At 48.0% G+C, this 24,479-nt stretch overlaps 1 protein-coding gene across 1 annotated transcript in view; it reads left to right on the forward strand.

The window, feature by feature from the left end:
* SF3A3 (splicing factor 3a subunit 3) overlaps positions 1-13,629 on the forward strand; it is a 32,083-nt gene extending 18,454 nt beyond the window's left edge. Inside the window, exons 13-17 of the mRNA XM_019015723.3 lie at positions 2,411-2,575; positions 2,685-2,795; positions 4,015-4,105; positions 11,417-11,472; positions 13,322-13,629. Coding sequence (XP_018871268.1) covers positions 2,411-2,575; positions 2,685-2,795; positions 4,015-4,105; positions 11,417-11,472; positions 13,322-13,399 — 501 coding nt within the window. The 3' untranslated portion in view covers positions 13,400-13,629. The remainder of the gene's footprint in view (positions 1-2,410; positions 2,576-2,684; positions 2,796-4,014; positions 4,106-11,416; positions 11,473-13,321) is intronic.
* Positions 13,630-24,479: the final 10,850 nt, after the last annotated feature.

Here is a 24,479-nt window from a genome sequence, read left to right on the forward strand (position 1 = left end):
CAGCTTAAGGAGATTTTGGGCTGAGACAATGGAGTTTTCTAAATATACAATCATGTCATCTGCAAACAGGGACAATTTGACTTCCTTTTTTCCTAATTGAATACCCTTTATTTCTTTCTCCTGCCTGATTGCCCTGGCCAGAACTTCCAACACTATGTTGAATTGGAGTGGTGAGAGAGGGCATCCCTGTCTTGTGCCAGTTTTCAAAGGGAATGCTTCCAGTTTTTGCCCATTCAGTATGATATTGGCTGTGGGTTTGTCATAAATGGCTCTTATTATTTTGAGAAACATCCTATTAATACCTAGTTTATTGAGAGTTTTTAGCATGAAGGGCTGTTGAATTTTGTCAAAGGCCTTTTCTGCATCTATTGTGATAATCATGTGGTTTTTGTCTTTGGTTCTGTTTATATGATGGATTACGTTTATTGATTTGCGTATGTTGAACCAGCCTTGCATCACAGGGGTGAGGCCAGCTTGATCATGGTGGATAAGTTTTTGATGTGCTGCTGGATTCGGTTTGCCAGTATTTTATTGAGGATTTTTGGATCGATGTTCTTCAGGGATATTGTCTAAAATTCTCTTTTTTTTGTTGTGGTCTCTGCCAGGCTTTGGTATCAGGATGATGTTGGCCTCATAAAATGAGTTAGGGAGGATTCCCTCTTTTTCTATTGATTAGAATAGTTTCAGAAGGAATGGTACCAGCTCTTTTTGTACCTCTGGTAGAACTCGGCTGTGAATCTGTCTGATCCTGGACTTTTTTTTGGTTGGTAGGCTATTAATTATTGCCTCAGTTTCAGAACCTGTTATTGGTCTATTCAGGGATTCAACTTCTTCCTTGTTTAGTCTTGGGAGGGTGTATGTGTCCAGGAATTTATCCACTTCTAGATTTTCTAGTTTGTTTGCGTAGAGGTGTTTATAGTATTCTCTGATGGTAGTTTGTATTTCTGTGGGATCGGTGGTGATATCTCCTTTTTCATTTTTTATTGCGTCTGTTTGATTCTTCTCTCTTCTTTATTAGTCTTGCTAGCGGTCTTATCAATTTTGTTGATCTTTTCAAAAAACCAGCTCCTGGATTCATTGATTTTTTTTGAAGGGTTTTTTGTGTGTCTGTCTCCTTCAGTTCTCCTCTGATCTTAATTATTTCTTGCCTTCTGCTAGCTTTTGAATGTGTTTGCTCTTGCTTCTCTAGTTCTTTTAATTGTGATGTTAGGGTGTCAATTTTAGATCTTTCCTGCTTTCTTTTGTGGACATTTAGTGCTATAAATTTCCCTTTACACGCTGCTTTAAATGCGTCCCAGAGATTCTGGTATGTTGTGTCTTTGTGCTCATTGGTTTCCAAGAACACTTTATTTCTGCCTTCATTTCGTTATTTACCCAGTAGTCATTCAGGAGCAGGTTGTTCAGTTTCCATGTAGTTGAGCGGTTTTGAGTGAGTTTCTTAATCCTGAGTTCTAGTTTGACTGCACTGTCATCTGAGAGACAGTTTGTTATAATTTCTGTTCTTTTACATTTGCTGAGGAGTGCTTTACTTCCAACTATGTGGTCAATTTTGGAATAAGTGTGATGTGGTGCTGAGAAGAATGTAGATTCTGTTGATTTGGGGTGGAGAGTTCTGTAGATGTCTATTAGGTCTGCTTGGTGCAGAGCTGAGTTCAATTCCTGGATATCCTTGTTAACTTTGTCTTGTTGATCTGTCTAATGTTGACAGTGGGGTGTTAAAGTTTCCCATTGTTATTGTGTGGGAGTCTAAGTCTCTTTGTAGGTCTCTGAGGACTTGCTTTATGAATCTGGGTGCTCCTGTATTGGGTGCATATTTTTTTTTTTTTTTTTTTTTTTTTTTTGAGAAGGAGTCTCGCTCTGTCGCCCAGGCTGGAGTGCAGTGGCGGGATCAGAGCTCACTGCATCCTCAAACTCCTGGGCTCAAGCAGTCCTCCTAACTCAGCCTCCTAAAGAGCTGGGATCACAGGTGCACACCTCCATGCCTAGCCAATTTGTAAATGTTTTGTAGAGATGAGATTCCACTGTGTTGCCCAGGCTGATGTCAAACTCCTGGCCTCAAGTGATTCTCCCACCCCAGCCTCCAAAAGTGATGGGATTACAGGTGTGAGCCACCACACCCAGCCAGGAAATATTTTAGAGTCAGAATAGATGAGACTGTTTTCTGTTGTTCTATAATAGCCTCAGATGAGTAATTAGGCAAGTGATGTAAAACCTTTGACTCTTTTCTTTGGGATCAGGTAGAGCCTGCTGATAAGGAGTTCTGATATGAAGGCAAGATTTTCCTTTATTCTGTAAGAAAGAACCTTATCCTTGGAAGTAAGGGGTCAGCAAAAGTTACAGCAAAACAGGAAATTTCCCTTCTTATTCTGCACTACTTTCTTCTGACTTTTCATTTATGGACCTGCTTTAGGAACAGCGACATCTCACTCATGAAAATGTACAGCGCAAGCAAGCCAGGACAGGAGAAGAGCGAGAAGAAGAGGAAGAAGAGCAGATCAGTGAGAGTGAGAGTGAAGATGAAGAGAACGAGATCATTTACAACCCCAAAAACCTGCCACTTGGCTGGGATGGCAAAGTAAGTCTCAGCACTACCACTTTCTCCCCATCCCCCATTTTGGAAACAGATACAGAGTTTAGTAGGCTAACACTACTTCTTGGTTTTGTTTTGTTTTTTTCTTTTTTAGCCTATTCCCTACTGGCTGTATAAGCTTCATGGCCTAAATATCAACTACAACTGTGAGATTTGTGGAAACTACACCTACCGAGGGCCCAAAGCCTTCCAGCGACACTTTGCTGTAAGGAATTCAGAGCCATTCTTCCTGGGAATTGAAGTAAAAACATGAGACTTTTAGAGAAGAGAGTAGGAGCAGCCTATGTGGACCACTGGTGTCCAGAGCTGAAGGGAATCAGAGAAGGATGGTTTTAAAATCAAGCCCATGGCATTTGACTTTTGGCACCAATGTTAGTCTTAAATACCTGAGATAGTTTCTGGAGGAATTCTACCACACCACTCTTTGAACCTTATTTGGTTTTCTCTTGCCTGCTCTTAAACTTCTCTGTTTTTGTCTTTCTGCTAGCATTTTAGACCAATTTCTGACTTCTTGGTTATTTCTCTACCCCATTGCTAATACTCAAGATAAAAAATAGGGCTGACTGATCTCTTTCAGATCTTAAATGGATCTTTGCCTCTTGAGAAAATAAAAAATGAAGGGGCTGATATTTATCAAGCCATTCTTGAGACAGGGTATTGTCCAGATGATACTGCTGTAAGTGGGCTAACCTCTAAGTGGGCTCTACTTAGAGTTCTTAGATTTTGCAAGGAAATTTTACAGAATGGAAAAGATTTATGCTAGACCAAGGATGACAAATTTATATGAACTCCTCTCCCCCTCTCTGAGTCATACATATTACTAATTGATAATGGGTCTTTTTTGCTGAGCCCATGAGTGAGTTCTGAATCCTTCTCAGCACCTCCTACAATGATTGGAGTTGGCATCCAGGATAAAGCCCATGCCATTTACCATCCCATAGTTAAAACTGCCATCATGTCAGTGTATAATCTCCCTGCTCTCTCCTCACCACATCATTGTGCCTAATAAAAGTCTTCTCCTTTACCTACAAAGATGATGCTGACCTGCCATTAGTAACCCCTATTCATGCAGGTGTTTGGAGTTGCTGGGGCTTTGGTAAGTTCTCCTGCAATATGGGAGATGTAGTGAGAGTTGTGATGTTTTTCTGTGATCTTGACCCAGAGGTTTTATGTATAAGACTACTGGGTCTAGAATCTAGGTTTACAAGCCAACCCAGTGAGGCAAACAATGCAGTGCTGCTTTGAAATACCACCCTTTTGTCAGTCACAGCCAGCTGTTTACAAACATGAAACACAAAAGGAATGCTACCTTTAGGTGGAGTCTTGCAAAGGGCCATGTTAGGATTTATGAGTAGAATGGAGTTAGTGCTCTGTGTTCAGCTATTCCCATTTCACATGATCCTTTTGCTTCTCTCTTCTCCCAGGAATGGCGTCATGCTCATGGCATGAGGTGTTTGGGCATCCCAAACACTGCTCACTTTGCTAATGTGACACAGATTGAAGATGCTGTCTCCTGTAAGTAAGATTTATTTACTGTCTCCTAGGCGAGTACAAATGGCCTCCACTCGTTGAATTCAGCATCCTAATACCCTGTGTATCGAGGATTAAAGGCAGTAGGTTGTGGATATGTAAAATCTAGGACAGTTGTATAATTATTGCATTTCTGTTTTTTGTTTTGTGTTTGTTTTTTTGTTTTGTTTTGAGATGGAGGGAGTCTCGCTCTGTCGCCAGGCTGGAGTGTAATGGCGCAGTCTTGGCTCACTGCAACCTCTGCCTCCCAGGCGCAAGCGATTCTCCTGCCTCAGCCTACCGAGTAGCTGGGACTACAGGCACGTGCCACCACACCTGGCTAATTTTTTTTTTTTTTTTTTTTTTTTGTGACGGAGTCTCACTCTGTCGCCCAGGTTGGAGTGCAGTGGCATGATCTCGGCTCACTGCAAGTTCCACCTCCTGGGTTCATGCCATTCTCCTGCCTCAGCCTCCCGGTAGCTGGGACTACAGGTGCCCGCCACCACACTTGGCTAATTTTTTGTGTTTTTAGTAGAGACAGGGTTTCACAGTGTTAGCCAGGATGGTCTTGATCTCCTGACCTCGTGATCTACCCGCCTTGGCCTCCCAAAGTGCTGGGATTACAGGCGTGAGCCGCCACGTCTGGCTAATTTTTTGAATTTTTAGTAGAGACGGGGTTTCACTGTGTGAGCCAGGATGGCCTTGAACTCCCGACCTCAGGTGATCCGCCCACTTCAGCCTCCCAAAGTGCTGGGATTATAGGCGTGAGCCACCATGCCCATTCTTTGTTTTTGAGACGAGTCTCACTCTGTCGCCAGGCTGGAGTGCAGTGGCACGATCTTGGCTCCTGCAACCTCCGTCTCCTGGGCTCAAGCAATTCTCCTGCCTCAGCCTCCCTAGTACCTGGGATTACAGGCATGTGCCACCATGCCCAGCTAATTTTTCTATTTTTAGTAGAGATGGGCTTTCATCATGTTGGCCAGGCTGGTTGAGGTGACGAACTCCTGACCTCAAGTGATCCACCCATGTTGGCCTCCCAAAGTGCTGGGATAACAGGCGTGAGCCACCGCGCCTAATTATTGCATTTTTTTTTTTTTTTTTTTTTTTTTTTGAGATGGAGTTTCGCTCATATTGCCCAGGCTGGAGTGCAATGGTGCGATCTCGGCTCACCGCAACCTTTGCCTCCTGGGTTCAAGCAATTCTCCTGCCTCAGCCTCCCAAGTAGCTGGGATTACAAGTATGCGCCACCATGCCTGGCTAATTTTGTACTTTTAGTAGAGACGGGGTTTCTCCATGTTGGTCAGGCTGGTCTTGAACTCCTGACCTCAGGTGATCTGCCCACCTCGGCCTCCCAAAGTGCTGCGATTACAGGCGTGATCCACCGTGCCCAGCTAATTATTGCATTTTTAAGGGAAATGAATTAGTCGGCAATACTGATTGTTTCTCCTTTGAGAAGAGCTCTGTGCTGAGTATAAACCAGGGATTTTAGCCTGGGTCTGTGAACTCCCTTGTATGCAAGATTTTGATTGAATTGTTGTATGGATAGTTTTCTGAATTGATTTTAATGTGTTAAATAATGACTGATATAAAGGAAAATATAGAAGTACCCTCAGTAAGCTTGTGTTAGAGGCTATAGAAACAGCAGCAAAATACCTCTTGAAGAAAGTGAAGCGGAGTGCATGTCAGGGAATGTGCTGCTGAAGCACATAGAGGACCACCGCCAGGCTTCCTGTTTTCCCAGCAGTAGTAGCTTTCTCTGCCATTGACATTTTCATGGCAGCCTTTTTCTTTTCTTCTTTTTTTTAATTTAATTTAATTTAATTTTTTTTTTTTTTTTTTTTGAGACAGAGTCTTGCTCTGTCGCCCAGGCTGGAGTGCAGTAGCGTGATCTCAGCTCACTGCAACCTCCACCTCCTGGTTCCTGCCTCAGCCTCCCGAGTAGCTGGAATTACAAGCGCTTGCCACCATGCCTGGCTAATTTTTTTGTATTTTTAGTAGAGACAGGGTTTTAGCATGTTGGCCAGGCTGGTCTCAAACTCCTGATCTCAGGTGACTTACCTGCCTTGGCTTCCCAAAGTACTGGGATTACAGGCGTTAGCCACCGGCGCCCATCCTGGCTTTTTATATTCTTTTCAGTGGATCTATGTCACATTTCACTGTTGGCTGATTAGACAGAAGTAAGGTATTTTACCCCCCCATCCGCCCCCCCACTGTTAAATTACAGGCACTTTACTCTCAGTTATGCTTAGCAGGCTGTTCAGCTGTTTGGTCAGCTTGAACCTTGGGCTTCCAACTCTGTTGCCCAGGCTGGAGTGCAGTTGTGCCATCACAGCTCACTGCAATCTCTGCCTCCCAGGCTCAAGTGATCCTCTCACTTCAGATTCCCAAGCTGATGGGACTACAGGCTTGTGCCACCGTGACCGGCTAATTTTTGTATTTTTTGTAAAGATGGTGTGTCACCATGTTGCCCAGGCTGGTCTTAAAGTCCTGTACTCAAGCAATCTGCCTGTCTCAGCCTCTGAAAGTGCTGGGATTGCAGGCGTGATCCCCGCCCAACATGCAACATGCTACAACCTCTCTGTCATTTGAAACTGTTTATATTGACAGAGATTACCTCTTCAGTGGGACTGCGCTAAGATTCTCTAACTTATATAATTTCTTGACTTCTTATGACAAAGAAAGCAAGTGCTTTATAAAATTATTCTGAGTTTATTTTCTTTTTTTTTTTTTTTTTTTTTTTTTTTTGTGCAGATGGGGTTTCCTTATGTTGCCCAGGCTGGTCTCAAACTCCTGGGCTGAAGTGATCCTCCCACCTTGGCCCTACAAAATGCTGGGATTATAGGCATGAGGCACTGCACCCAACTTTATTTTTTTATTTTTTATTTTTTTTTTGAGACAGAGTCTTGCTCTGTTGCCCAGGCTGGAATGCAGTGGCTGATCTCGGCTCACTGCAACCTTCGCCTCCTGGGTTCAAGCAATTCTTGTGCCTTAACGTCCCAAGTAGCTGGGACCACAGGCATGCACCACCACGCCCAGCAATTTTTGTATTTTTAGTAGAGACGGGGTTTCACCATGTTGGTCAGGCTGGCCTGGAACTTCTGACCTCAAGTGATGCACCCACATTGGCCTCCCAAAGTGCTAGGATTATAGGCATGAGCCACCATGCTCATGTTAAAGAATGAAGTGCCCTCAGTAAGCTTGTGTTTGAGGCTGTAGAAACACAGCAGCAAAATACCTCTTGAAGAAAGTGAAGTGGAGTGCATATCAGGGAATGTGCTGCTGAAGCACATAGAGGACCACCGCCAGGCTTCCTGTTTTCCCCGCAGTGGTAGCTTTCTCTGCCATTAACATTTTCATGGCAGCCTTTTTCTTTTCTTCTTTTTTTATTTCATTTCACTTAATTTTTTTTTTAATTTTTAAGATAGAGTCTTGCTCTGTCAACCAGGCTGGAGTGCAGTGGCGTGATCTCAGCTCACTGCAATCTCCGCCTCCTGGTTCCAAGCGATTCTCCTGCCTCAGCCTTCCGAGTAGCTGGAATTACAGGCACTCGCCACCACGCCTGGCTAATTTTTTTGTATTTTTAGTAGAGACAGGGTTTTAGCATGTTGGCCAGGCTGGTCTCAAATTCCTGATCTCAGGTGACTTGCCTGCCTTGGCTTCCCAAAGTGCTGGGATTACAACACGTGTGTCTTAAAACAGTCTTTCCTCTTTCCACAACACCTTACTGCCTTCTTTGAAATCACACTTATCATGTGATTTTTTAAGGGTTGGTCATTAAGAGTCTTTCTAGAAAGAAATCGTGTTCTCTTAGCCATACAGAGTTTTGTTTTTGTTTTTTATTTGAGACGGAGTCTCGCACTGTCGCCAGGCTGGAGTGCAGTGGCGCAATCTCTGCTCACTGCAACCTCCATCTCCCGGGTTAAAGCGATTCTCCTGTCTCAGCCTCCCAAGTAGCTGGGTGCGCCACCACACCCAGCTAATTTTTGTATTTTTAGTAGAGATGGGGTTTCACCATGCTGGCCAAGATGGTCTTGATCTCTGACCTCATGATCTGCCCGCCTCGGCCTCCCAAAGTGCTGGGATTACAGGCATGAGCCACCACGCTTGGCCCTAATTTTTTTTTTTTTTTTTTTTTTTTTTAGAATATCATTGGCAGGGCCAGGCGTGATGGCTCACGCCTGTAATCCCAGCACTTTGGGAGGCTGAGGCGGGCAGATCACAAGGTCAGGAGATTGAGACCATCCTAGCTCACACAGTGAAACCCCGTCTCTACTAAAAAAAAATTAGTCGGACGTGGTGGCGGGCGCCTGTAGTCCCAGCTACTCGGGAGGCTGAGGCAGGAGAATGGCGTGAACCCAGGAGGCGGAGCTTGCAGTGAGCCGAGATCCTGCCACTGCACTCCAGCCTGGGCGACAGAGTGAGACTCTGTCTCAAAAAAAAAAAGAATTATCATTGGTAGGTTCATGATTCTTCGATTGTATTACTTTCAGAATTTATCTACTTAGCTGTCTAGGTTAGTCAGTTTCTCCCTATGAATGTTGTTATTGCCACTGTTTTTGATTAATTGTATTATTTCTACCCATCATGGCTTCCCTTGAACTTTTTAGGTTCACCACATAGCATTTGTAGTTTTATTTCTACCTCAATTTCTACTGCACCTGAACCCAGCCCCTGTCTTCTCTCTCTTTTTCTGAGACAGGGTCTTGCTCTTTGCCCAGGCTGGAGTGCAGTGGTACAATCTTGGATCACTGCAGCCTCTGCCTCCTGGGCTCAAGTGATTCTCATGTCACCATTCCTGGCCTGGATTAACTTGTTTAGATCATTCTTTTGAAATTTTTATTTTCTCTCTTGGAGATTTTAGCCTGGAGCAAGAGATTCTGAACTGTCATTTAAGCTGCAGTGATTTTTTTTTTTTTTTTTTTTTTTGAGACGGAGTCTCGCTCTGTTGCTCAGGCTAGAGTGCAGTGGCGCGATCTCCACTCATTGCAACCTCCACCTCCTGTGTTCAAGTGATTCTCCTGTCTCAGCCTCCCGAGTGGCTGGGACTACAGGTGCACGCCAGCATGCCCAGCTAATTTTTTGTGTGTTTTAGTAGAGGTGGGGTTTCACTTTGTTGCCCAGGCTGGTCTCCACCTCCTGAGCTCAGGCAATCCACCCACCTCAGCCTCCCAAAGTGCTAGGATTACAGGCGTGAGCCACCACACCCGGCCACAGTGATTTTTTTTTTTTTTTTTTTTTTTTTTTTTACTTAGAGGGTTTTACTTATAAATTTATTATGTTAATTATTCCATTGGTTTAGATTTATGATTTTTTTTTAACTGTACAAAAGCTAAGAAAGAGCCTTCTGAAATTGCCACCGGAAATCGCCATTTAGGTGATTGGTTGCACTTTATTAATATTCTTTTTTTTTTTTTTTTTGAGACGGAGTTTCGCTCTTGCTGCCCAGACTGGAGTGCAACGGCACGATCTCGGCCCACTGCAACCTCCACCTCCCGGGTTCAAGCGATTCTTCTGCCTCAGCCTCCCAAGTAGCAGGGATTACAGGCATGCACCACCATGCCCAGTTAATTTTGCATTTTTATTAGAGATGGGGTTTCTCCATGTTGGTCAGGCTGGTCTCGAACTCCCAACCTCAGGTGATCTGCCCGCCCACCTCAGCCTCCCAAAGTGCTGGGATTACAGGCGTGAGACACCGCGCCCGGCCTTTTTTTCTTTTTTTTTTTTTTTTTGGCAGAGTCTTGCTTTGTCACCCAGGCTGAATTCTTGGTTAGATTCTTGAAGAGCTTTGGCAAAGAATATGACAGGGTCCTGCCCTGTCACATAGTAAGCACATAACTTCTCCATTCCTTCCTGATGTGCATATTACCTGGGCTTGAAGACTTCAGCTAATTTTTTTTTTGTTTTTTTGAGACGGAGTTTCGCTCTTGTTGCCCAGACTGGAGTGTAGTGGTGTTATCTCGGCTCACCCCAACCTCCACCTCCCAGGTTCAAGCGATTCTCCTGCCTCAGCCTCCTGAGTAGCTGGGATTACAGGCATGCACCACCACGCTCGGCTAATTTTGTATTTGTAGTAGAGGTGGGGTTTTTCCATGTTCATCAGGCTGGTCTCGAACTCCCGACCTCAGGTGTTCTGCCTGCCTCAGCTTCCCAAAGTGCTGGGATTACAGGCATGAGCCACCGTGCCTGGCCAACTTCAGCTAATTTAAAGCAATTAGCAAAGAAGGAAAAGTTGATTAGTTGAGCACCTATGTGCCAGGTGCAGAGCTAAGCATTTTATCATATATTGTTTTATTTACTATTCATTCACCCATCTTAGGCTTTAACTGTCTCTCTGTGATATTTCTTCTAATCTTGTCAGGTTTAGATTATTCTGCTTGTTGGGAAAGGTGGAAACACAGGAATCAAGTTCTGTTTTCTCATCATCTATTGATATTTTATTATCTTCCCTCTCTGGCAGTGGACCTGTCTTATGTATTACATGTAGCCATCTGTTCTAAGAGTTCACCTTCCTGACACCATACTTTAAGATTCAAGTTGTTGGCCGGGCGCGATGGCTCATGCCTGTAATCCCAGCACTTTGGGAGGCCGAGGCGGGTGGATCACGAGGTCAGGAGATGGAGACCATCCTGGCTAACACGGTGAAACCCCATCTCTACTAAAAAATACAAAAAAAAATTAGCCGGGCATGGTGGCGGGCGCCTGTAGTCCCAGCTACTCGGGAGGCTGAGGCAGGAGAATGGCGTGAACCCGGGAGGCGGAGCTTGCAGTGAGCTGAGATCACCCCACTGCACTCCAGCCTGGGCGACAGAGCGAGACTCCGTCTCAAAAAAAAAGGTTCAAGTTGTTCTTTCCCTGGTTTGTATCTGTTTTTTTCTTGTATATACATGTCTGATCACTCCTTCTGAAGCTACAATGATTTTTTCAGATGTCTTTACCTTTTCTCCTTCATAGAGATTGTTATTGAACTATTAGAATTTTTATATTATGAGCTTTAAGAAAGTAAAGTCACTTTCCCCATTATTCTCTTAGGTTGTTCCACATTAACCTCCTTCAAGAGTATCAGTTTCTCTGTTTTCGGAGGTCTTTGGTTATATTTGATCCAACTTTTATAGCAAAGCAAGATCATGATGAATTTTGCAGTGGAAAGGGTTTTGTCTATAGGTGGTCCAGAAACAAAACTCTGGTTTGGAGTAGGCAAGATTCTCAAAGGCAGAGTCTTCTAGGGAGCATCCTAATGGCAGGGAGAGAGGATTATAACACTGGATACCCGACAGATGTTCAGTCCATCCTGATTGCTGTTCATTTCTCATCCTGCAGTGTGGGCCAAACTGAAATTGCAGAAGGCTTCAGAACGATGGCAGCCTGACACTGAGGTGGGTACTAATGTGGATGGTGTTAGGGATAGTGTCAAGTGATAGAGAGCTCCCTCACCATGTAGAAGGGAGGTGAAAGATGGTCCCTGGTGTACTGCAGCAGCGAGTAGAATGTGACAATATCTACAAATTGACTTTTCCTTTTTTTTTTTTTTTTTTTGACACGGAGTCTCGTACTGTTGCCTGGGCTGGAGTGCAGTGGTGCAATGTCAGCTCACTGCAACTTCCGCCTCCTGGGTTCCAGCAATTCTCCTGCCTCTGCCTCTCGAGTAGCTGAGATTACAGGCGCCCGCCACCACACCCGACTAATTTTTGTATTTTTAGTAGCGACAGGGTTTCACCATGTTGGCCAGACTGGTCTCAAACTCCTCACCTCAGGTGATCCACCCACGCACGCCTGTAGTCCCAGCTACTTGGGAGGCCTAGGCACGAGAATCACTTGAACTGGGGAGGTAGAGGTTGCATGAGCCGAGATTGTGCCACTGCACTCCAGCCTGGGTGACAGAGCAAGACTCTGTCTCAAAAAATAATAATAATAATTAGCCAAGTGTGGTGGCGCATGCTTGTAGTCCCAGCTAATTGGAACTGAGGCAGGAGGAACGCTTGAGCCCAGGAATTTGAGGCAGCTGCTGAGCTATGATCATACCACTGCACTCCAGCCTGGGTGACAGAGTAAGACCCTGTCTCTTTAACAACAAAAAGACAGATTGTATTCTACCATTCAAATTTTGAAATGGGCCAGGTGCAGCAGTTCATGCCCATAATCCCAGCACTTTGGGAGGCCAAAGCAGGCAGATCACTTGAGCCCAGGAATTGGAGACCAGCCTGGGCAACATGGTGAAACCATATCTCTACAAAAAATACAGTAATTAGCGGGGAGTGGTGGCACATGCCTGTGGTCCCAGCTGTTCAGGAGGCTGAAGCAGGAGGATTGCTTGAGCCCAGGCTGTCGAGGCTGCAGTGAGCTGTGATCGCACCATTGCACTCCAGCCTGGGTGACAGAGCAAGAACTTACCTCACAAAAAAAAAGAAAGAAAAAAAAATTGAAATGGCAAGTGGGAGTACCCAATCTCATGTTCTGCCATGGAGATTTATAGACTAAAATGCCGAGACTCTGTATCATGTATTAGATCTCCTTTGAGGAAAGCATCTAATGAGAGATGATACTCTCATAGCAACAGGGAGATGTCCTGTTGGTCTTATGATGGTCATCCCAAGCAGCAGGTTTCAGAGATGAAGAATGACATGTATGTAAAGAATGGTATTGACTCACTCCAAGTCCCATAGTAACTGACAATAGTCTCCCTTTTTCTGAGTCAGTGGTTTTCAGTATTTTTTTTCTTTTTGGCAGCAAAACTCTCTTCCACTTGTAATATAGTACTCTGATATATAAAATAGAATCAAGCAGAATTGCCCTGGACATGGGGAAGCTCAGACTTCCTGGCCTCCCTTTCAACCCCTGCAATGGCCTCTGAGCAGAAACCTGGGATTCTTGGGAACCATTTGAAAACTGCTGTTGTAGGTCAGCCTTTCTCAACCAGGGTTCCCCATCTTAAACATAGAGAGCTAAATGAAGTATTTTCTCAGATACTCTAATGATGGGTTATGACTGATACCATTCTAGATGTCTACGAGAGAAGTTAATTCATTGCACACGGTGGCTGCTTTGGGGCAGTGGGACTTAATTCTCTTGTGGAACCCCAGTTGAGAAAGGCTTAGATGAATGCCAATCTTAGTGTACCAGAGTATGCCATGGAATCAGGCCAGGATGAGCTCAGGTACCTAGAGATTGGTTCCAAACATTTCTTTTAGGAGAGCTGTCTAACAAAGTGTACCCCTTCCTTTTCAGGAAGAATATGAAGACTCAAGTGGGAATGTTGTGAATAAGAAGACATACGAGGATCTGAAAAGACAAGGACTGCTCTAGTGTTCAGGGATGTAGCTCAGCTTTTGGGCTAGCCCAGGCTTCCCCGAGATCTGCTTTTTCTATTTCTCCCAACCAAATCCTCTTAAAGACCCTCTGCTATGTAGTCTCATGGTCTAGCATGCATCTTGTAGAAACAAGGCATGCTGGCAGATTGCAGGGTTGAGATGTGTTTTACCTGTTTTCTATTTTAAAAGATTCTGCCAGAAAATAAAACCAGACCTTGTTCTAAAGCCCAGGGTTATGGACCAACTCAGTGCTTCAGGTCTTAATGCCTCCATACCTCTTCCTCACCAACTTTAGTAGTAGCTGAGATTTAATGGGCACCTATTATGCTACATATCATGTTAGGTAAATCTTACCTGACCTCTTTCCCCACCCTCCTTTGTTGCTGCTTCCCTGAATGAGTATTACCCCAGGATGAGGTCTGCCATCAGCTTAGTTAGCCATTGATGCAAATACTAGGGAAAGACTAGGAGGATGAGCCAGGGTTGCTACTAAGGACTAAGTGTCATAACAAGGTTTGCCTTTTGTATTTGCATAAAGAAAGGAGTTGGAGCTGGGTGCAGTGGCTTGTGCCTGTAGTCCCAGCTACTTGGGAGGCTGAGGCAGGAGGGTTGCTTGAGACCAGCCTAGGTAACATAGTGAGACCCTGTCTCATTTAAAAAAAAAAAAAAAAAGGCATGGTGGCACGCACTGTAGTCCCAGCTACTCAGGAGACTGAGGCTAGAAGATCCTTTGAACCTAGGAGTTTGAGACCAGCCTGGGCGATATAGTGAGGCCCCATCTCAAAAAAAAAAAAGTGGGGGGGGAGTTGGGCTGTGTTGGAATGGGCCTGCAGCCTAACATACAAGGGAACTAGGATCGACAGTGACTTCACCAGCTTGCTAGGTCAGAATGAGAGACTGGTGGGTCTGTCTACCTGTTTCTTCTACAAGCTCCCTATTTGACTGTAAAAGTAGCTAATACTCACATGTTCTCCAAGCCCAGGTAGCCATGGTAGAGTTGGGTAGAGTTGAGCAGCTGCCCCAGGATCCAAATGTGGTGTCTGAAATGGAAAGAACTAAGGCAACCAGGAAGGCACTGATCTGCCTTATAAGCACAGTCATCTGAAAGTCAGGCCTGCTGCAGGACAGGATCCCGCAGAGACCCCATTTGCCTCTCAACACTCAGACCTTCAACTGTTTTTTAATAAATCTACTTTTTAAAAAAATGTTAATCTTTTTCTTTATATTTTACATTTATATCTTATTTTTCTAAAAACCTGCCAAGAACCAGTGCCACACTTGTCCCATGCAGAGGCAGGCTGGCTAATATATCTACTTTTAAAAATTCCAACTCAGGCCGTGCGCAGTAGCTGATGCCTGTAATCCAAACACTTTGGGAGGCCGAGGGCAGCAAATTACTTGAGGTCAGGAGTTGGAGACCAGCCTGGCCAACAGGGCGAAACCCTGTCTCTACTAAAAATACAAAAATTAGCCAGGCGTGATGGCATGCACCTGTAGTCCCAGGTACTCAGGAGACTGAGGCAGGAGGATCACTTGAACCCAGGAGGCGAAGGTTGCCATGAGCCGAGATCACGCCACTGCACTCCAGCCTGGGTGACAGTGAGACTCTGTCTCAAAAAAAAAAAAAAAATCCCAACTTGAACTAGCCTTCTGCCTCACACCAATCTTTTGCCCTGGTTATTTCCATGGCAGTAAAGTTTCACCACCTCCGCCCCAGTGGCACTGCACTGTAGGTTGGTATTTTCCTTCCTAGTTCAGCCCATCCCTGTGCAACTCATTCCCTTGTGCCTTCACTCCTTCATTTAAGACTCCAGGTCGGGTGCAGCGGCTCATGCCTGTAATCCCAGCACTTTGGGAGGCCAAGGCAGGCGGATCACTTGAGGTCGGGAGTTCAAGACCAGCCTGACCAACATACAGAAACCCTGTCTCTACTAAAAATACAAAATTAGCCAGGCGTGGTGGCACATGCCTGTGATACCAGCTACTAGGGAGGCTGAGGCAGGAGAATCACTTGAACCTGGGAGGCGGAGGTTGCAGTGAGCCGAGATCGCGCCATTGCACTCCAGCCTGGGCAACAAGAGTGAAACTCCGTCTCAAAAAAAATAAGACTCCAGTTGGACAACCTCTCCAGGGCCTGAGCTGAAGCAGAGTGAGTGAATAATTAAACCTAATTGAGCCAACTGGAAACACTGATTAGTGGAAACTGGCCCAAAGTGCAAGGAGACATTGCCATTTGAGAAGAGAGTTAAAGCGTTGGAATGGGAAATGTGGGGAGAAGACGGCCCTTCAGACTGCTCGTCAGAACAGTGGCTGCATTGGGCTACCAAGGAATGCACCTGCTGCTTTCCAGCTGTTGGAGTCCTCAAAACCCTGTCTTGAGGCTACCTGGGACTCCAGGGTTAATAGGTTCTCCCTCTACAGTGTGGAGAGAAAGTGGGACCAGGTCCTAAGGAGTCCTGCCATCCCCTTGCCCAGTAACTGCAGTCAGCGTGCGAACTCTGTGCCAGAACAACCTTGGAGGGAACCTCGGGCTTACCTGTCACAGCAAAGGCTTGTTCATTTGTTACCTTCATTCATTCAGGGTTTTTTTAGTGCCTTCCATGTGCCAGGCACAGCTAGATCAAACCTTGAAAATTAAAGTGGAGGTGAGACAGTGAGGGCAGAAGCCAGAGGTGAAGAAGCTCAGCAGCAGCCTCTGGGCACGCAGGAAGAGCCATATGGCCAGCTCCATCCAGCTGCAAGGGGCACAGCTGTTTTCTGAGGTGCAGGCAAACCACATCAGAATTGGTTCTCAGAGGTGATCCTTCAGGTTTGGACTCCATAGGGTCAACCAAAGGAAGAGAATTTCAATTGACCACCTGCCTCAGCCTCCCAAAGTGCTGGGATTTCAGGCATGAGCCACTGTGCCCAGCCAAGAATCTTTCTTAGACATGTAGTCGGAACCTTTGCCAATGCACTCATTGCTGGGAACAGTTAATTCAATTACCTCTTCATGGAGGAAAGCTGCAGGGAGCGTTTAGGGCGTTGTTCCTGGGATTGACCCTCAGATTGGTGCTGCTAAACCCAGAGGCTGCACCTGGAATGAGCCCTCCCAGGAGGAGTCTTTACTCTCTACTTCTCAGATGAAAGTGAAGAAATCTGTCTCTGGCCTCAACCAGGTATCCCTTTCTTCTCCATTTTGTGTCCATTTCCCTCCCTGGGGTCAACTTGTGCTGGAAGGCTCTGTGAAGGGAGCACCCTAAAGGTAACCAATGTGTTGGGGAAGTGAAGTTGTGAGATATTTCTCTCCCTCTGCATTAAAAAAAAAAAAAAAAATCCTTGGGATGATAGCAACCTTTCCCCTCATCCTTCAGGTCCTACTGTCAGCCTCAGCTCAGAGTTCTCAGGGTGGGAATGAGCCTGTGACCCTCTCCACCCTCATCCAGAAGAGTCCTCCCATTACAGGTCCACCCTGGGAGGACACTGGTCTCCTCTCCCTCTGATCTCTTCTGAGAGCCCTCTCCACCTGCCAGGTTTCCAATCCAGACAAATAAGGCACCTCCCAGTGGGATGTTGGGACAGCAGTCTTTTGATCTGCTCAAGCGGCTTTATTTTCTCCCTCCAACTACAGTCTGGGCAGCAGCTATGCTTTCTTCTTTTCTGTGGTCCCTGTGTGTCCCCAGTGGCAGCAACGTGAGAGGCAACTCCCAGAGCTGACAAGTGATTGGAGGGGAGAAGAAAGGGCAGCTTCCAGTTTCCAGGAGCGGCAGCTGTAGCCTCCCTGCCTTGTGCATGCACACTCAGCCCTCTGCACCTTCAAGTGTGCAGGTAGGTCTATAGCTGGGATAGGTTGGGGCACAGAGAATATTGAGAATATGCTCTAGCCATGGAGGGGCACACAGACTAAAGGAGATGGACAAGAAGCCTGGATTAATACAGCCTAGGAGGTACCCATCTATCTTTGCCCAGCCTTCTGATTCTGCTCAGTGTCTGTCCACCTGCCCCATCATATTCCTGAGATGTCCCTCCAGCCTCAACTGTGCAAAGTAAGGAGGAGGAAAGGGGCTTCTGTGGGAAGCCTGGGCTCTTCACAAAGCTTCAGGGACCTGGGTAGAACCTTTGAGCCCTTTGAACCTTTGGCCTTTGGAAACTGAAGTCCCCTTGGAGAGGGGCTGACTGTGTAAAAACTTTATTTGGTCAGGCATGGTGACTCACACCTGTAATCCAAACACTATGGGAGGCCAAGGCAGGCAGACCATGAGGTCAGAAGATCAAGACCATTCTGGCCAACACGGTGAAACCCCATCTCTACTAAAAACACAAAAATTAGTCGGGCGTGGCGGCACGCACCTGTAGTCCCAGCTACCCGGGAGGCTGAGGAAGGAGAATTGCTTGAACCCAGGAGGCAGAGGCTACAGTGAGCCGAGATCGCACCACTGCACTCCAGCCTGGGCGACAGAGCGAGACTCTGTCTCGCTCTGTCACTTTTTTTTTTTTTTGTAAGACGGAGTCTCACTCTGTCGCCCAGGCTGGAGTGCAGTGGCGCAATCTCGGCTCAGGGCAGCCTTTGTCTCCCGGGTTCAAGCAATTCTCCTGCCTCAGCCTCCCGAGTAGCTGGGACTACAGGTGTGCGCTGCCACACCTGGCTAATTTTTTCATGTTTTTGGTAGAGACGGGGTTCCACCATATTGGCCAGGCTGGCCTTGAACTCCTGACCTCATGATCCACCTGCCTTGGCCTCTCAAAGTGCTGAGATTACAGGTGTGAGCCACCGTGCCCGGCCCCCAAAACTTTTTTTTAACAAGGTCTCACTGTTACCCAGGCTAGAGTGCAGTGGCATGATCATAGCTCACTGCAGCCTCCCAACTCTCAGGCTCAAGTGACCTCCCCACCTCAGCCTCCCAAGTAGCTAGGACTACAGATGCACACCTCCATGCCCAGCTAATTTTTTGTAGAGAAGGGAATCTCACTATCTTGCCCAGGCTGGTCTTGAAATTCTGGCCTGAAGCAGTTCTCCTGCCCCAGCCTCCTGAGTCACTGGGATTATAGGTGTGAGCCACCATGCCCAGCAAGAGAACTATTTCCTGAGTGTAGTGTTTGTTGGTGGGGGGGACGGATGGGCAACAGAGAGGCTGACACCATCAGAAGGGCCCAACCCAGGAGTCCTTGCTGCACACTCTCCTGTGTATCGCATCACCCTGGCTGCTGTCACTTGAGAGACAAATCTGAGTGCTGATGGAGGATTACATCCATGAGGGCAGGGAAACAGATGCCCCATTAGCATTGGGAATGGTAGGGTCTGGGTTGTGCTCAGCTTCCAGGGCTGGGCGAGAAGATAGGAATAATGCCCCACTCTCATCTCTAGCAGTTTCCTACCTTGTATGGAAAAACCTAAACCCAGGCTTAGCAGACCCTTCTAGGTGTGACCCCTTAGTGTTGCAGGGGGCAGAGTCTGGGATCCAGGAACCCAAAGTCTGAGAGCTACCTCCTATCTTTGGCTCAGCACTCATTTAGGGACAGGCTGGGGTCTGAATCCTGAAGAACACTTGGACAAAGTGAGTCTGGACTTTTGACCCTCTGTGGCCTAGGGTTTTCCTGCCCTGGGTTCTGAGGAAGCCCATGACCCCCACCTTCCCACACCCGGGCACCTTCTGACGTTGGCAGCAAATGAGGCCAGATCAGAGTCACTGGGTATGTATTTCCTGTCACTGCACCTGCTCCAGCTCTGCCTCCCCTCAGGCTGGGATGCTGCTGTTGCCATGCCAGTGACAACATGTGTCTCGGGGGGCTGTTACTGGGATGCAGGCCCCTTTGTGCCTGCCCCAGTGTCACTCTGACAGTATGACTTGCAGGAAGTGAAAGCTGAGCCCCTGAGACCTCTTATTCCCTAAAGGTTGACCCACCCCCACCCTAGTTCCCCAGCCTCAATTTATTCATCTGCATAGTACAATAATGGAAATTTTGCTTGTAGATTTCCTCAGCTGGCCAGAACTGGTCCTTCCCTCTCTCTGGCTCCTGCAGCACCTCAGTTGAAGATGTATGTGGCCAATGGTAGCCACAGAGCTGCTTTGCTCAGAGGTAGCTGTCCTCAGCCCAGGGACCCTGGCCTTTCCTGGACCATGACTACTGCTGGACCCTGGGACTGCCCCTACTTTTCCCTAAGTTCATGACCTCTTCCACTTAACTGCTGCATGACCTTTCTTTGACCTATGACCTTTGAGCTGGTTATGGCCTTGAACTCCTGACCTCATGATCCACCTGCCTCAGCCTCTGCAGTGGCCCCCTCTCTCCTTTTCCTCCTATCAGTCCTCCTGCTGGCCTTACTGGTAGCCCAGAACCTGGCAAGCAGTCAGTTGACCCCTGCTCCTGTCCAGGTAAGCAGCATATGAGGGAGGGGACAGCCTTCCTAATGCCTTCAGCCCCAGGCGTGTGACCACAGTGGTCAAACCTTTCCGCAGATATGCCACAACTTCCACTGCCTCGGAGAGATGTGCTACCAGGAGGAAAAGTTCTCCAACCAGACCACAGAGTGTGAGCCCGGGCAGCACCACTGCGAGGTGTGGGGCTGGGGCTGTGATGGACCCAAGCCAGGGCACTTCTCAGAGGTGAAGGGGAGTGGAGGGAGGCCATTGGAAGGGGGACTGACATTCAGGTACAGTAAGGTGCAGGAACAGATCCTGAAGCGGGAGGGAGAGGAGTCAGTATCTGGGATGCTGGGAACGTGGAGCTATGGCCCAGGCCTGGCTGTGCCCCCATCCTCCTGGACATGCCTGCATTCCCTCTACCCAGCTGATTCAACTCAACGCTTCCCACTACATGGCCTGGTGCAGCTTCAGCTGTGAAGGGGGAAATGAAACCGGTCCTAGCCCTTGTCTGCTGTCCAATAGCTCAGCCCCCAGCCCAGACCCCTGCAGGCTGCAGTGCTGCAATGGAGGGCCACTCTGTTTCGTGCTCAATGAGTCGGCCTGGGGTGAGACAGCCCCACCCTTAATGCTCAGCCCTGCCCCGCCAACCTGCAGCTCCCAGCCCCATTCCTCAGAGCCCCCACCTCTGACTCCCATTCCTACTCATCCACAAGCTCAGAGCCCTTCTGCCCACTAACCCTCAACTTTGAACCCAGCCCTTTGAGAGGCCCTCAAATCTCAGCTCAATTTTCACCAGCCCCCCCAACCTCTATGAATATGCTAACCTCTAGGCCTTGTCTGACTGACCCCTACCTTTTTTTCTTTTGTTTTTTTGAGACAGAGTCTTGCTCTGTCACCCAGGCTTATTCAGTGGTGCGATCTCGGCTCACTGCAAGCTCCGCCTCCCGGGCTCACGTAATTCTCCTGCCTCAGCCTCCCGAGTAGCTGGGACTACAGGCACCCGCCGCCATGCCTGGCTAATTTTTTGTATTTTTTCAGTAGAGACGGGGTTTCACCGTGTTAGCCAGGATGGTCTCGATCTCATGACCTCGTGATCCACCCGCCTCGGCCTCCCAAAGTGCTGGGATAACAGGCATGAGTCACCGCGCCCGGCCCTGACCCCTACCTTTAATGTCTTCCTAGGCCAGGCATGGTGGCTCATGCCTGTAATCCCAGCACTTTGGGAGGCCAAGGCAGGTGGATCATGAGGTCAGGAGATCGAGACAGGCCAAGGCAGGTGGATCATGAGGTTAGGAGATCGAGACCATCCTGGCTAACATGGTGAAACCCCGTCTCTACTAAAAATACAAAAAATTAGCCGGGCATGGTGGTGCTGGGCACTTGTAGTCCCAGCTACTCTGTAGGCTGAGGCAGGAGAATGGCATGAACCTGGGAGGCGGAGCTTGCACTGAGCCAAGATCTCACCACTGCACTCCAGCCTGGGCGACAGAGAGAGACTCCATCTCACCACAAAAAAAAAAAAAAAAAAAAAGTCTGCCTTCCTCATTAGCTCCCCAAGTCTGAGCTTTCTACCTTTGGTGCCCCACCCCCTCTCAGATTCCCCACTCCTAACATCCCCACCATTCCCCAGTCCAGCCCATCCAGCACTCCCCTCCCCAACAAGCTACAAAGAGGCCTGGGGCAAGCACCTGTGCTCATCTAGGCCGCGGTGGGGGAGATGTCAGGTTGTGAGCTGCCCACACACATCATGCTCTCCCTGGGGGCAAGGCAGGGGGTCAGGGCTTTACAGAGGTGTCACAGCACTTCCCCAGGAAGTCCTGCTCTGCTCCTAGGCCTAGCCCACCCGACGATCCCAGAGGACAAGCTACATTCCATTCCACCCCTGGTGACCACCACCTTGCCAGCCCTCCAGGGAAATGTGTCTCATTCTCACCTGCCTCCTCTAGGAAGTGGAGGCAGGAACGGACAGCGTGTGGTGGATGGGGCCAGTGACACAGGCACGATAGGGCTCCAGCCTTGCCTCTGTCCAGCATTTACCACCTGTTCAGTCTGCACAGAGCTCCCAAACCTCCTCCTGCTTTCTCTTCCAGAAGAAAATCTGTGCTACTTTCTCCTGCCAAGGTGGTGACTGTTTCAAAGGGCAGAAAGCAGTGGCCATGTGCCCTGAGGGCTTGGACTTCTGTGAGGTGAGCCCTGCGATGCTCCAAGAATTAGGGAGCTCTCCTCCCTCAGAGCTGCATGGCTTTCTCCTTCTACCGGGAGTGGGTAGCTCAGCAGTAGAATCTGGCTGGAGCTAGACCTGCTGGGAGCGGCCCTGGGGTCTAGCAAGCTTGACCCCCTCAGCTCTGCATGATGCCAACACCAAAGGCAGCAACTGGAATTTTCCATACCTCCACGATGTGCCCCTTTTTTTCTGACCACCCTGTATGTTCACTAGGAACTCACTGATCTTGTGGGCAGGAAGCTAGGGGTCCAAGGAGGTTGAGCTCAACCCATGACCCACTTAACACTTTCTGCCTTTGAGTGGGGAAGAGGGGCAAGGGGAAGATGAATGGTCCCACCTCTTCTTGCAGCTGAAATGCTCCAGCTCAGGTTACATTGCAGGCTGCAGCCAGGCCTGTGAAGCAGGGACCTCCCAGTGTCGTGGGGCTGTGGCCCCACCCTGCTACCAGGAGTGCTGTCAAGCCTCAACCTCAGGCAGCTGCCTTCAGCTGGATGGGAAACTTCACTTCAACCAGGCAGCTCCTGGGGCCACCAGAAACCCCCTGCACTGGGCCCTGGCTGTGGCTATGCTACTTCTCCTCCACTCTGCCCTGCTCCTATTCCTGCTCCCCTAGCTGGGCCCAGCAGAATCTGGGAGCAGCAGTCAAGAAGACCCTATAGGATCTACAAGCCTTCAGGTCCCCCTCCAGCTCTGATTCCTGTAGTTGCATCTTTAGTAAAAGGCCTTTATCAAGCCCACAGCTCTGGGCTTAAGGCTCCTCACTTCTCCCCTTCTAGGGCCTAGGCCTGACCATGGAACCCCCCAAGGGGGCAGGCCCTCAGGCCTAATCTCAGGGAGAGGATAGGGTTTGTCTGGAAAAACAGAAAACCTCCTGCCTGACCCCCACCCAGTGGGAGGACCCCCAAATCCTGCAGGGACAGTTTCTTCATCATAAAAAGCACACAGCCCCATCTACTTTGCCCAGACCCTCCTCCCCAGGCTTTGACACTAGAGCAGGGCTGGAATTGGGGTTCCTCTGCTTCCCTGCAGTGACCCCACCCCTTGATCCTAAGGGTCTGAGTCAATCCCCTTTCCCCTCATCGTCCACATGACTTTGACACTGAATTCAAATAAACTTGAGCTCCATTTGTGCTGTGGATGTTTCCAGGAAAAGGAATGGATTGAGAAGAAGGCAATGACTGTTTCTGGAAGGGGTTTACATATGCAAAGTTGAACTGGTCATTAGGATGGCCACTTCACTTGGGGAAAGAGGAAGGGAAACTGTTCACAAGTCACAACAGTCACCCCCTCCCCAGCACTGAAGGCCCATTCCTTCAGTTTGGGCCAAAGCTTGAGAGAAGGTGTATTTATTAAAATAGTTCAGAAAGTAATTCACTAACTCCATAGATAACTGTGTGCCAGAAACTGCTGGTGTGTTGATGAAAAGGCATAGTCCTGTCCAACGGGAGCTTACAGCTTAATTAAATGGCCAATAGGCCAAGTGAGAATGATCCTAGCATTCCTTATCTGAGCTGGGTGAGCAATCACAGCTCACTTCAGCCTTGAACTCCCGGGCTCAAGCAATCCTCCCACCTCAGCCTCCCAAGTAGCTGGGACTACAGGCATGCACCACCATACCCGGCTAAATTTAAAAAAATGTTTTTTTAGAGATGGGGTCTCAAACTCCTGGCCTCAAGCGATCCTCCCTCCTTGGCCTTCCAAAGTGCCGGGATTACAGACATGAGCCACTGTGCCCAGTCCCTGTGCTGGCTCTTTTTGTCCATCTTGGGTAACCTCCTTATCTTAGATGGGGAAATTGAGTCCCAAGGGAAGAAAGGTCTTGGCCAAGGTCACAAAGCCAGGCGGATCAGAGGAAGGACGTTGCCGGACAGGAACAGTGTCATACCTTTATAAAGTGCGTTCACACCCAGTAGCCTCAAACAGCCCTGTGTGGCAGGAGGGCTGGGTGTGGCTAAGGGAGGAAACAGGGCAGTGTGTAGCGGTATAAATGGCCCAGGAGTTGCAGTCAGACTTTCAGTGGAGTCCCAGTGTTGCCACCTGCTAGCTGCAGGACTTAATGTCAAACTGCTTAACCTATCCAAGGCTCAGTTTCTCCACCTGGAAAATGGACATAATGGTTCTTCATAGTCTGGTTTTCCCTCCATTAAACCAGGAGAAGGTAGTTATTTTAGGGGAAGAGTTTCAGTAGAGGTCCGGGTTGTCTACCCTGGAGTGAGAAGAGCTGAGGATGGAACTAAGGAGAAAATAAAAATGCATTATATTCTTCCCCTAAGATAAAATGTGACCATCTTCCTTCTGGGTGGGAAGCTCTGGCCCCATGACCTAGAGGGCTGGGGATGGGAGTGAGGGCAATCATTAGAAAACCTTTCTGGTATAGGGAGCCCAGTGTACCCCAGGGCCTAAGGGGTTAACACGGATGGAGAGACTCCCCACCCCACGATTGACTTGGGCATGCTGGGACTTGCAGGCTGACTGACCACCGTGTGGCGCAGGGGCTGTTGGGAAAT

The sequence above is a fragment of the Gorilla gorilla genome, chromosome 1 (genome assembly GCF_029281585.2).
Source record: "Gorilla gorilla gorilla isolate KB3781 chromosome 1, NHGRI_mGorGor1-v2.1_pri, whole genome shotgun sequence".
In the NCBI taxonomy this organism is placed as follows: domain Eukaryota; kingdom Metazoa; phylum Chordata; class Mammalia; order Primates; family Hominidae; genus Gorilla; species Gorilla gorilla.